We start from the raw sequence: 13,849 nt of genomic DNA, 5'->3' as shown, positions 1-13,849 counted from the left end.
TATTTTCAAAAACATGTATGGTACTACGAAGTAAAGTTTGAGTTTCCTGGCCCATTACTAGCATAATTCTGTTCATAAAAGAGAACAAGAGACAAACAGAGTCGTGTGCTTCTGAAACATGTAAATCTTGATCCAACACGTTTCAAATGGTATCTAAATTAAGTTCAACATGTAAATGTTGTTTTATAAAATTGTAATTCCTTTACCCAGGCTTTATTCTACAGTGCCCTACAAGAGTTCCTATAGCATACTAACACTTATATGTTAGGTAAAGTAATTAATGAAAAGTATGTAAATAATTTTTAGAAGTCTACACAATTGGCTGATGACCTATATAATCTTGAGTCTTACTCAAGCTAGATGAAGAAAGAAAACAGAGCCAGGATTTGAAAAGAGAGAAAATATTTTAAATATTTTCTCCAAATTCTGCTAAGAGGTAAGGAGCTGAGAACAAAGTAGAAAATAGAACAAAGGTTTATCTAAAAGCATTAATATTTATTCTAAGCAACTAAAAGCAACAACAAAAAGAAAACAGCCCAAAATTCTAAATGACATATGCAGCCATTCTACTTAACATGGAACCAAAGACATGTGAGTTCCTCATGTCAAGAGTTATAGTCAGTCAGTAGTTATTAAAACATTATTAAATTGTTTAAAGGAAAATGCATTTAAGAAGGAAAACAGCTTTGTGAGCTTTTTCTTTAAAAAACAACAGTTGTAGTTTTACTAAAATACCCCCCTTTCCTTTCATGTTGTAGGTGCACCTAGTTACTCCCTTCCATACTTTCTGCCTTTCTACACTCACACACAAACAAATCTAGTTACAAGAATGTGGTGATTTTTATGCCTTCAGGCACGGTCACACCTCATACATACTGTCAGCATCCCTCTCTACCCTTGAATTGCTAACAGCTTTTCCTCCATTTCTCTTGTTTATTCCAACGTTATAGCCTTACACTTTTCTGGCCCTAATTCCCCACTCTGTCTCATCTCAAAAGTACTTCTTATATATCCTAGCTATCATCACTTTACATTCTGTATTTTTCTTAACTAGAATGTCTAAGTGATAACACCTGCATGGTTACTTACATTTTTTAAAAAAAACTTAAAAAGCAAAGCTAAGTAGAAATAAAATAAAAATTCACGAAAACAAGTGTTGGTCTAAATACCTAGAGGTATAAGGACCTTCCTAGGCTTCCTCTAGTCTCATCATAAATGTAAATATAGCTTAAAAGATGAACTTGAAGGCAATGCAAGTGTGTGCACACATAAACACACACACGGAAGTCAGATGGAGAAAAATAAGAATGCTGGCAGTATTGCATTTATACTAATAATTTATTTGAAATGTTCTTAAAGAGAAAATATTGAGAGGGAAATAAAATTATAACAGTAACAAGAGAATAGTATTAAAAGGGTTGAATGTTGGAATCTCTGAAATAACAATTTCTTAAGAGAGCAGTATGATGATTAAAACAACTAAATTTCCAAATACAATTTTACCTATTATTCCTGTAACTCCTATTGAATAATCTCACTCTAATTAAAATATTCCATGGAGTAAATAGCCATCCCATTAGAATATCTATTATAATTAACATGATTATTACTTTATTCTTTTAAAGTTATTAGAATAAATCACTTCCAATAAACGAGTTTTATTTGCTCTGTTCCTAGAGTGAGTATAACCAACAAAATAGCCATTACAATTTCAATTATTTGATGTCAATTGTCTTATGCCAATTGCATGAGTTTTTTTGTTATTGCAGCTATTTTCAAATGAGAGTTAATGAAATTTTATGAATTGAAAAATCAAAATGTATATTATCAATGATAAACTTTAAGAGAATGAAATATTTACTGAATTATGGCTAATGATAACACATATCTATCAATAATAGAAATATTAAGTCGGACAACTCTTTCAAAGCTAGCTAAATCTAAAATAAGTGTGAACTCACATTGTAAAATTGAGTAGAATGTACTAAACATAAAACATCATACCTTTTCTAATAGCAAATTGCAATTACCTAAATGTCTATGCTTTATTTTGTTCATTTGTAATAGTTGGATTTTGGCAAACTTTATAAATGACTGAGTCATTACATTTCTGTATTGGCAGTTAAAATTATTCTATTATTTATTTATTTACATTTTTAAGGTAACAGAAATACATTTATAAAGTGCTTGTTCGTATGCCAAGAATCAAGTTTCTGATATTTCTGAGTTTAGATGAGAAGAAGAAAATTAAATTCTCTGTTCTGTGTTGGGCTTGGCTTAAGAGGAAAGAGGTAAGGAGATACTGGTGTCTGGAAAGTTATTCCTCTTTCCTAAACTCCAGAACAATAGTTAAACTCCTCACCCAGTAAGGAGAAAATAAGCTATGGAGTTTTTTCATAAGAAAAAATATAAATCACACATTACTCGTTTCCATGCCATTTGAAACATAATTACATAGCTGAACTTAATATATAAATAAAGAAAACAGTAATCTAACCTTTAAAATTCTGTAATTTTTAGTTATTTGCATTTAACAATTACAAATAAAATAAAAATCAAACCTTAGCTGCTATAAGATAGCAAAGGGGAATAATAAAGGCATAAAATAGAGACACATCTTTAGATATTTTTATTATTAAAGAAAAAAAAAATAATTTGGCTAGGAAACCTAAAGTACAGGCAGCAAGTAAGTGAGTTGTGGATTGCTGATCAGAGGAAAATTACCTCTTGATAGTAATCTCTTTTTTAACATTTTTATGTTGCATTTTAAGAATTAATGTTCTTTGGAAAGGAGCACACATGCTTAACCTTAATTATTGGGTAATAAAAGTAGTCAACATATCCTAGAAATTTGATAAATCACTGCACTACTAAGTTTCACAAATTCAGAGACACGCTCGAGCTACCTCATCAGCATCCATGGCTGTCAGTTGCATAATCTTAGAGCCATCTCCAATGTTCTCCTCTACAGTGAGATCCAGCATGTCCGTTGGAAATACTGGTGGATTGTCATTGATATCCTGAAGTGTTATTTCTACCTACAAAGAAAAAGGAAACAATGTGTGAATGACTCCCACGTGTCTGCAAAATACCAATTAAAGTGACTGCCAGGAATCCATGCAGTTAAGACTGCCGAACTGAATCAGAACCTTTGCATCTAACATCCAAACAACAGAAACTACTCCTAAGAAAAAACTGTGAAATCTTTACAGGAAAACATAAAGTCGAAATAAAAATCATCTGTCTTGTTGATAAGTAACTGATTTTAAATAGTGGCCATGCAGTTTATACTAGAAAAGGTCCACTGGTTAACTCACATTTTAATCCCAGGATTTGCACATCACTATGGAACTGCCAAGGATATAGGTTGCAAATATTAACCGCTTTGTTTAAAAGACCCTAGCCAGAGTTATTTGTTTCCTCACCTACGAAAAAATGTTTAGAAGAAAGGATTTGTGAAGTCTAAAATAATAACTTCAAACTCTGTATTTTCTCTTTTGAGTTAGGTGCTAATAGCTCAAGTTCTGATAAGAAAAGGGGAAAGACAGCTGCTAATAAAACTGAAGTCTTCCCAGTTGTATAACAAAATTAAGTCATGGAGAAAAACCCAGCCATCCATTTAGCTAGGATATAACCAGGCATGTTTTTCATAGGATAAAGTGTCATCTTTTATAGTTATGCTATAAAAACTCCATCACTGATGAGTGATGAGGATGAATCTGAAGGAAGTGGGGAGAGCAAAATAATTCTGATTTCTCCTTTCCCAGGAAGAATGGAAGCTATGGGAAAGGGAGAGGCAGTAAGTAGGACTGTCATCATTCTGTGAAAAGGAATGAATGGGAAATATAAGAGAGCTAGACAAATAAATAAATAAGCAATTGATAAAAATAGAAAACCCCAGAAAACAATATATAAAATTAAGTACTAAATAATTGTTATACCTCTAGTTCCACCTTTCAGTAGAAGAGTGGATCATAAAACAAATGGCTCAAATGAATACAGAGAATGGTGAAGACAGGCAAGTCTCAGCAGTTAGAAATCTGACACTTGTGATTTTGGCTAGCAACAATTGTGGACACCATTTCCTTTAAGGAAATACCCACAATGACTACAGCTGCAGCCTGTAAGATGCATTTCCAACTTCCTTGCAGGGATGTAAATATCATGGGTTTTAGAACCAGAGAGACCAGACTTCAAATTCCTGTCTGACACTTATTAGCTGGATGAACTCGGGCACTTAATTTATCTTAGCCTCAGTACATCCTTTTAAAATTAGTATAATAATATGTGTCCTAGAGTATTTTATGAAGACTAAACCTTGATGATATAGGTAAAGAAAATGCTTAACACAGTTTCTGGCACAGAGTGAAGTATTCTATAAAACATCAAGATCTTGGTTTTCAAGCTATTAGGACAGATCCGGAAGCTTCTTAGAGCCAGAGAAAGGCTTTGAGAAAAGATATTTTAGAAATCAGAATTCTAGTCTCACAAACAGGTTCAACTGTTACACACTGAACGTACATTGAGTTTTCATGTGGGAAGAGCTTTGAAATACACACACATACATACACATATATATATATACACATGTATATACATATATATAATTAATGTTCTTCAGGAATTACTAAATATCTTCATTTTATACACATACATTTTTGTATATATATGCAGAGTCCTTAAAACAAGAAAAACTGACAAATAAAAGGTAACTGAATGCCTCATAATTCAACTCTGAACTTTCAGATTCACAGAATTTTAAAAAATTCTAAATTGTCTTTCATCCGTAATCTTATGACTTTATTGGGAAAGCAACAAGCCACCCATGTGCGTGCTTGGAGTGTGTGTGTGTGTGTGTGTGTGTGTGTGTGTGTGTGTGTGTGTGCATGCTTGCGTGTGCGTGTGTGATTTTGTAAATGTCTTTGTGAAAAAAACGTACGTGTTTATGTAACTGTGTGTATGTAAATGTGTGCTTGTGTGTATGTGCAGGGAAGAACATTAAATTGAGAGTAAAGGAGAGTCTAGATTGACACTAATTAAATATGACCATCAAAGGCACATCAGGAAACAGAGTTACACACTAGAAACAAGTTGTGTGTACCTAAAAGATGTCTCATTGTAACTGGCGAGTCCACAAATTTAGCAAGCCAATTCTATATTTTAATAGTTTTAATAAAAATAACTAATAAACATACCTGACATTGTTTTAGGTTATATGTGTGTGTACATACATACACACCTACACACACATATATACATCTAAAAACCTCAGCAGAGCCCTATGACCTAAGAACTTATTATCTCCCATTTGAGAGATGAGTTAATGAAAGTCCAGTGGCAAAGAACTACCTAGTGTCACAGAGCTAATCGGTCAGCAAGTTTTCTTTACTGCCATGCACATCTATCACTCTCATGTGTGTGTGTTCAAAAAACATAATGAATCATGTTTTTAAAATATATGCTACAGCTATACAAATATATTTTCATAAATGTTCATTTCATTGATATCTGGAATCTGGATCACTTACATAAGAAACAACTAGCTATAGAGGGGCAGAGCAAGATGGCTGAATAGGAACAGCTCCAGTCTCCAACTCCCAGCGCGAGCGACACAGACCGGTGATTTCTGCATTTTCAACTGAGGTACTGGGGTCATCTCACTGGGGAGTGCTGAACAATTGGTGCTGGTCAGCTGCTGCAGCCCGACCAGCGAGAGCTGAAGCAGGGCAAGGCATTGCCTCACCTGGGAAGCGCAAGGGGGAAGGGAATCCCATTTCCTAGCCAGGGGAACTGAGACACACAACACCTGGAAAATCGGGTAATTCCCACCCCAATACTGCGCTTTAAGCAAACGGGCACACCAGGAGATTATACCCACACCTGGCCAGGAGGGTCCCACGGCCACGGAGCCTCCCTCATTGCTAGCAAAGCAGTCTGCGATCTAACCGCAAGGTGGCAGCGAGGCTGGGGGAGGGGCGCCCGCCATTGCTGAGGCTTAAGTAGGTAAACAAAGCCACTGGGAAGCTCGAGCTGGGTGGAGCTCACAGCAGCTCAAGGAAACCTGCCTGTCTCTGTAGACTCCACCTCTGGGGACAGGGCACAGCTAAACAACAAAAGGGGAAGGAGCAGAGGCCTGTGCGGACGAGAAAGACTGTCTGACAGCTTCGAAGAGAGCAGTGGATCTCCCCACACGGAGGTTGAGATCTGAGAACGGACAGACTGCCTGCTCAAGTGGGTCCCTGACCCCTGAGTAGCCTCACTGGGAGACATCCCCCACTAGGGGCAGTCAGACACCCCACACCTCACAGGGTGGAGTACACCCCTGAGAGGAAGCTTCCAAAGTAAGAATCAGACAGGTACACTCGCTGTTCAGCAATATTCTATCTTCTACAACCTCTGCTGCTGATACCCAGGCAAACAGGGTCTGGAGTGGACCTCAAGCAATCTCCAACAGACCTACAGCTGAGGGTCCTGACTATTAGAAGGAAAGCTATCAAACAGGAAGAACACCTATACCAAAACCCCATCAGTACGTCACCATCATCAAAGACCAGAGGCAGATAAAACCACAAAGATGGGGAAGAAGCAGGGCAGAAAAGCTGGAAATTCAAAAAATAAGAGCACATCTCCCCCTGCAAAGGAGTGCAGCTCATCGCCAGCAATGGATCAAAGCTGGTCAGAGAATGACTTTGATGAAATGAGAGAAGAAGGCTTCAGTCCATCAAACTTCTCAGAGCTAAAGGAGGAATTACGTACCCAGCGCAAAGAAACTAAAAATCTTGAAAAAAGAGTGGAAGAGTTGATAGCTAGAATAATTAATGCAGAGAAGGTCATAAATGAAATGACAGAGATGAAAACCATGACACGAGAAATACGTGACAAATCCATAAGCTTCAGTAACCGACTCGATCAACTGGAAGAAAGAGTATCAACGATTGAGGATCAAATGAGTGAAATGAAGTGAGAAGAGAAACCAAAAGAAAAAAGAAGAAAAAGAAATGAACAAAGCCTGCAAGAAGTATGGGATTATGTAAAAAGACCAAATCTACGTCTGATTGGGGTGCCTGAAAGTGAGGGGGAAAATGGAACCAAGTTGGAAAACACTCTTCAGGATATTATCCAGGAGAACTTCCCCAACTTAGTAGGGCAGGCCAACATTCAAATTCAGGAAATACAGAGAACACCACAAAGATACTCCTCGAGAAGAGCAACTCCAAGACACATAATTGCCAGATTCACCAAAGTTGAAATGAAGGAAAAAATGTTAAAGGCAGCCAGAGAGAAAGGTCGGGTTACCCACAAAGGGAAGCCCATCAGACTAACAGCAGATCTCTCGGCAGAAACTCTACAAGCCAGAAGAGAGTGGGGGCCAATATTCAACGTTCTTAAAGAAAAGAATTTTCAACCCAGAATTTCATATCCAGCCAAACTAAGTTTCATAAGTGAAGGAGAAATAAAATCCTTTACAGATAAGCAAATGCTTAGAGATTTTGTCACCACCAGGCCTGCCTTACAAGAGACCCTGAAGGAAGCCCTAAACATGGAAAGGAACAACCGGTACCAGCCATTGCAAAAACATGCCAAAATGTAAAGACCATCGAGGCTAGGAAGAAACTGCATCAACTAACGAGCAAAATAACCAGTTAATATCATAATGGCAGGAGCAAGTTCACACATAACAATATTAACCTTGAATGTAAATGGACTAAATGCTCCAATTAAAAGACACAGACTGGCAAACTGGATAAAGAGTCAAGACCCATCAGTCTGCTGTATTCAGGAGACCCATCTCACATGCAGAGACATACATAGGCTCAAAATAAAGGGATGGAGGAAGATCTACCAAGCAAATGGAGAACAAAAAAAAAGCAGGGGTTGCAATCCTAGTCTCTGATAAAATAGACTTTAAACCATCAAAGATCAAAAGAGACAAAGAAGACCATTATATAATGGTAAAGGGATCAATTCAACAGGAAGAGCTAACTATCCTAAATATATACGCACCCAATACAGGAGCACCCAGATTCATAAAGCAAGTCCTTAGAGACTTACAAAGAGACTTAGACTCCCATACAATAATAATGGGAGACTTCAACACTCCACTGTCAACTTTAGACAGATCAACGAGACAGAAAGTTGACAAGGATATCCAGGAATTGAACTCATCTCTGCACCAAGCGGACCTAATAGACATCTATAGAACTCTCCACCCCAAATCAACAGAATATACATTCTTCTCAGCACCACATCGCACTTATTCCAAAATTGACCACATAATTGGAAGTAAAGCACTCCTCAGCAAATGTAAAAGAACAGGAATTAAAACAAACTGTCTCTCAGACCACAGTGCAATCAAACTAGAACTCAGGACTAAGAAACTCAATCAAAACCGCTCAACTACATGGAAACCGAACAACCTGCTCCTGAACGACTACTGGGTACAAAACGAAATGAAGGCAGAAATAAAGATGCTCTTTGAAACCAATGGGAACAAAGATACAACATACCAGAATCTCTGGGACACATTTAAAGCAGTGTGTAGAGGGAAATTTATAGCACTAAATGCCCACAAGAGAAAGCAGGAAAGATCTAAAATTGACACTCTAACATCACAATTAAAAGAACTGTAGAAGCAAGAGCAAACACATTCAAAAGGTAGCAGAAGGCAAGAAATAACTAAGATCAGAGCAGAACTGAAGGAGATAGAGACACAAAAAACCCTCCAAAAAATCAATGAATCCAGGAGTTGGTTTTTTGAAAAAATCAACAAAATTGACAGACCGCTAGCAAGACTAATAAAGAAGAAAAGAGAGAAGAATCAAATAGATGCAATAAAAAATGATAAAGGGGATATCACCACGGACCCCACAGAAATACAAACTACCATCAGAGAATACTATAAACACCTCTATGCAAATCAACTAGAAAATCTAGAAGAAATGGATAATTTCCTGGACACTTACACTCTTCCAAGACTAAACCAGGGAGAAGTTGAATCCCTGAATAGACCAATAGCAGGCTCTGAAATTGAGGCAATAATTAATAGCCTACCAACCGAAACAAGTCCAGGACCAGATGGATTCACAGCTGAATTCTACCAGAGGTACAAGGAGGAGCTGGTACCATTCCTTGTGAAACTATTCCAATCAATCGAAAAAGAGGGAAACCTGCCTAACTCATTTTATGAGGCCAACATCATCCTGATACCAAAGCCTGGCAGAGAAAGCCTGGCAGAGACACAATAAAAAAAGAAAATTTTAGACCAATATCCCTGATGAACATCGATGCAAAAATCCTCAATAAAATACTGTCAAACCAGATTCAGCAGCACATCAAAAAGCTTATCCACCATGATCAAGTGGGCTTCATCCCTGGGATGCAAGGCTGGTTCAACATTCGCAAATCAATAAACGTAATCCAGCATATAAACAGAACCAAGACAAGAACCACATGATTGTCTCAATAGATGCAGAAAAGGCTTTTGACAAAATTCAACAGCCCTTCATGCTAAAAACGCTCAATAAATTCGGTATTGATGGAACGTACCTCAAAATAATAAGAGCTATTTATGACAAACCCACATCCAATATCATACTGAATGGGCAAAAACTGGAAAAATTCCCTTTGAAAACTGGCACAAGACAGGGATGCCCTCTCTCACCACTCCTATTCAACATTGTGTTGGACGTTCTGGCTAGGGCAATCAGGCAAGAGAAAGAAATCAAGGGTATCCAGTTAGGAAAAGAAGAAGTCAAATTGTCCGTGTTTGCAGATGACATGATTGTATATTTAGAAAACCCCATTGTCTCAGCCCAAAATCTCCTTAAGCTGATAAGCAACTTCAGCAAAGTCTCAGCATACAAAATTAATGTGCAAAAATCACAAGCATTCTTATATACCAGTAACAGACAAACAGAGAGCCAAATCATGAATGAACTTCCATTCACAATTGCTTCAAAGAGAATAAAATACCTAGGAATCCAACTTACAAGAGATGTAAAGAACCTCTTCAAGGAGAACTACAAACCACTGCTCAGTGAAATAAAAAAGGACACTAACAAATGGAAGAACATACCATGCTCATGGACAGGAAGAATCAATATCGTGAAAATGGCCATACTGCCCAAGGTTATTTATAGATTCAATGCCATCCCCATCAAGCTACCAAAGAGTTTCTTCACAGAATTGGAAAAAACTGCTTTAAAGTTCATATGGAACCAAAAAAGAGCCCGCATTGCCAAGACAATCCTAAGTCATAAGAACAAAGCTAGAGACATCACGATACCTGACTTCAAACTATACTACAAGGCTACAGTAACCAAAACAGCATGGTACTGGTACCAAAACAGAGATATAGACCAATGAAACAAACAGAGTCCTCAGAAATAATACCACACATCTACAGCCATCTGATCTTTGACAAACCTGAGAGAAACAAGAAATGGGGAAAGGATTCCCTATTTAATAAATGGTGCTGGGAAAATTGGCTAGCCGTAAGTAGAAAGCTGAAACTGGATCCTTTCCTTACTCCTTATACGAAAATTAATTCAAGATGGATTAGAGACTTAAATGTTAGATCTAATACCATAAAAACCCTAGAAGAAAACCTAGGCAATACCATTCAGGATATAGGCATGGGCAAGGACTTCATGTCTAAAACACCAAAAGCAATGGCAGCAAAAGCCGAAATTGACAAACGGGATCTAATGAAACTAAAGAGCTTCTGCACAGCAAAAGAAACTACCATCAGAGTGAACAGGCAACCTACAGAATGGGAGAAAATTTTTGCAATCTACTCATCTGACAAAGGGCTAATATCCAGAATCTACAAAGAACTCAAACAAATTTATAAGAAAAAAACAAACAACCCCATCAAAAAGTGGGGAAAGGATATGAACAGACATTTCTCAAAAGAAGACATTCATACAGCCAACAGACACATGAAAAAATGCTCATCATCACTGGCCATCAGAGAAATGCAAATCAAAACCACAATGAGATACCATCTCACACCAATTAGAATGGCAATCATTAAAAAGTCAGGAAACAACAGGTGCTGGAGAGGATGTGGAGAAATAGGAACACTTTTACACTGTTGGTGGGATTGTAAACTAGTTCAACCATTATGGAAAACAGTATGGCAATTCCTCAAGGATCTAGAACTAGATGTACCATATGACCCAGCCATCCCACTGCTGGGTATATACCCAAAGGATTATAAATCATGCTGCTATAAAGACACATGCACACGTATGTTTATTGCGGCACTATTCACAATAGCAAAGACTTGGAATCAACCCAAATGTCCATCTGTGACAGACTGGATTAAGAAAATGTGGCACATATACACCATGGAATATTATGCAGCCATAAAAAAGGATGAGTTTGCATCCTTTATAGGGACATGGATGCAGCTGGAAACCATCATTCTTAGCAAACTATCACAAGAACAGAAAACCAAACACCGCATGTTCTCACTCATAGGTGGGAACTGAACAATGAGATCACTTGGACTCAGGAAGGGGAACATCACACATTGGGGCCTATCATGGGGAGGGGGGAGGGGGGAGGGATTGCATTGGGAGTTATACCTGTTATAAATGAGGAATTGATGGGTGCTGATGAGTTGATGGGTGCAGCACACCAACATGGCACAAGTATACATATGTAACAAACCTGCACGTTATGCACATGTACCCTAGAACTTAAAGTATAATAAACAAAAACAAAAACAAAAAAAAAAGAAAAAAAAAGAAAAAACTAGCTATATGATCATGGGCAAGCTAATTAATCTTGCTCTGTCAAAATTTTTTTAAAAACTAGACTAGGTGACCACTACATAGTGCTCTAGAAGTCTTTGATCCCATATGCGCTGTGAGATTTTGGTCATTTCAGATACAGAAAAGTCTTTCTTTTTGCTTTAGTAGAGATAGCAAATTTAGTTAAATATTATTGAGTTCAAAATTACACCTTTTTGAATGAATCTATATAGACCAGTTGTATATACAGATCTAGACCATTTCATCATCATTATATTCTGATACGTGTAAAGTTTATATTTTTAGTAAGAATTCCACAGGTCATTTATTAAACAAAGCAGGCTATCCTCTTTCCCAAAATTAGTGTCATCTTGCCATTATAAAGGTGAGTAACGGCCGGGCACGGTGGCTCACGCCTGTAATCCCAACACTTTGGGAGGCCTAGGAAGGGGAATCACCTGAGGTCAGGACCAGCCTGAGTTCAACACCAGCCTGGCCAACATGGCAAAACCCCATCACTACTGAACATACAAAAATTAGCCAGGCATAGTGGCAGGCGCCTGTAGTCCCAGCTACTCAGGAGGCTGAGACAGGAGAATCGCTTGAACCCGGGAGGCAGAGGTTGCAGTGGGCCAAGATGGTGCCACTGCACTCCAGCCTCAGCTGCAGAGTGAGACTCTGTCTCACAAAAGAATAAAAAAGAAAAGTGAATAATTTCATATTCCATTCTTGAAAGTCTAGATATTTTTCCTTAATTGCCCATTCCCTTTTCTCTACTCCACAGTTCCTTAGATATAACGGAAAAGCTTTCAGCATGGCTTGGCAAAGTTCTCTCAGTAGCTTGGGGTTTTAATTATCCAGCAGAGAAGATCTGAACTCATTAGCATAGATAAGTGTTATCCTGACATTTCTTCACTGATCCAGATCCTTAGTGCCATGGTTCTATCTACCAAAAATTGCAAGATTCCGGATCCATTTACATGTGATGTGGTCACTAAATATAACATTTATTCATTGAATATTTTAGAATCTGTCACATAACAAGTATGTGTCACCTATCAAAATATACAAAAGAAAATAAGACATGTCACCATCCCTTGTAGAAAATAGGTGATGTACTTTAATAGCAATATTTACAAACGGAAGCAGTCATCCCTGGGAAAATATACTGTTGACATCTTGATTCCAGAAGTTTGTCTTCCACACTATGAATATTCTTTAAATTGCCTTACTTCTTGCCATTGGCTGTTACTATTTCCCTTGATGATTCCAAATCCTAACATGTGCTTGGTTCACTCTGAGATCTGACACCAACCATTACTATACCTTCTTTAGATTAAGGTTTGGTGTGATTTATTTTAAAATGTTATATAAAACACAGGAGTTGAACATTAGAAGTTTAGAGAAAATATCAGGAAACAATAACTACATTTTTATAATTCTTAAAACTGTTTTATGTCTATACTATTTAGATCACTTTAAATAATGTAGACAGTGGCTATTAGTGGTTTAGTTTAAAATTCCAAGATCTTAAAATAGTCTACAATATTATTTCTAAACTAAAAAAGCAAAAGTTGTAAAAATTAAAGGACAAACCGAATACCACTACACAGTTATGCTTTCAGTGTCAGCATTGCCTCTCCTACTGTTTTACATTTATCTTTGCATTTGTTTAGACTGGAGGTAAAATAATTTCTTTCAAATAAACATTTTGCAAAAACACAAATCACATTTCAAACTCAGAAGTTTCTCTTCATGAGTGGCTACATTTTGAATAAAAACAAAGCAAAATCTGGCAATAGCTTTTATAATTGAAGTTCAGAACAACTTAAGGTATCAATTCTGAAAGTTCGTAAAAACTGACCTTTAAAGATGAAAGACTCATGACCCTGTGAAGATAAGGCCCTTTCATGTTTCATGCATGCCTACCAAATGTTGACCTTTGTGCTTAGATATTTGGTCCTTTAAAAATGTGTGTGGTTTCACCTGGTACAATTAGAAGAAAGGTACTTGGTAGCTCTGTGTTTGACGTACAATAAATACCTCAGCTGCAGCTAATGGTTGAGCCACAGGTATCATCCACTGCCACT

At 37.3% G+C, this 13,849-nt stretch overlaps 1 protein-coding gene across 3 annotated transcripts in view; it reads right to left on the bottom strand.

Moving 5' to 3' along the window:
• Positions 1-13,849, bottom strand: part of FAT4 (FAT atypical cadherin 4) — a 197,103-nt gene that overhangs the window by 100,731 nt on the left and 82,523 nt on the right. For all 3 annotated transcript variants that reach the window (XM_010356398.2, XM_010356399.2, XM_010356400.2), the window contains exon 2: positions 2,907-3,038. In XM_010356398.2, the coding sequence (XP_010354700.2) occupies positions 2,907-3,038 (132 nt within the window). The remainder of the gene's footprint in view (positions 1-2,906; positions 3,039-13,849) is intronic.

This window comes from Rhinopithecus roxellana, chromosome 2 (genome assembly GCF_007565055.1).
Source record: "Rhinopithecus roxellana isolate Shanxi Qingling chromosome 2, ASM756505v1, whole genome shotgun sequence".
Classification (NCBI taxonomy): Eukaryota; Metazoa; Chordata; class Mammalia; order Primates; family Cercopithecidae; genus Rhinopithecus; species Rhinopithecus roxellana.
The sequence above is the reverse complement of the archived record's forward strand: the minus strand, read 5'-3'. Positions and strand labels throughout refer to the sequence as shown.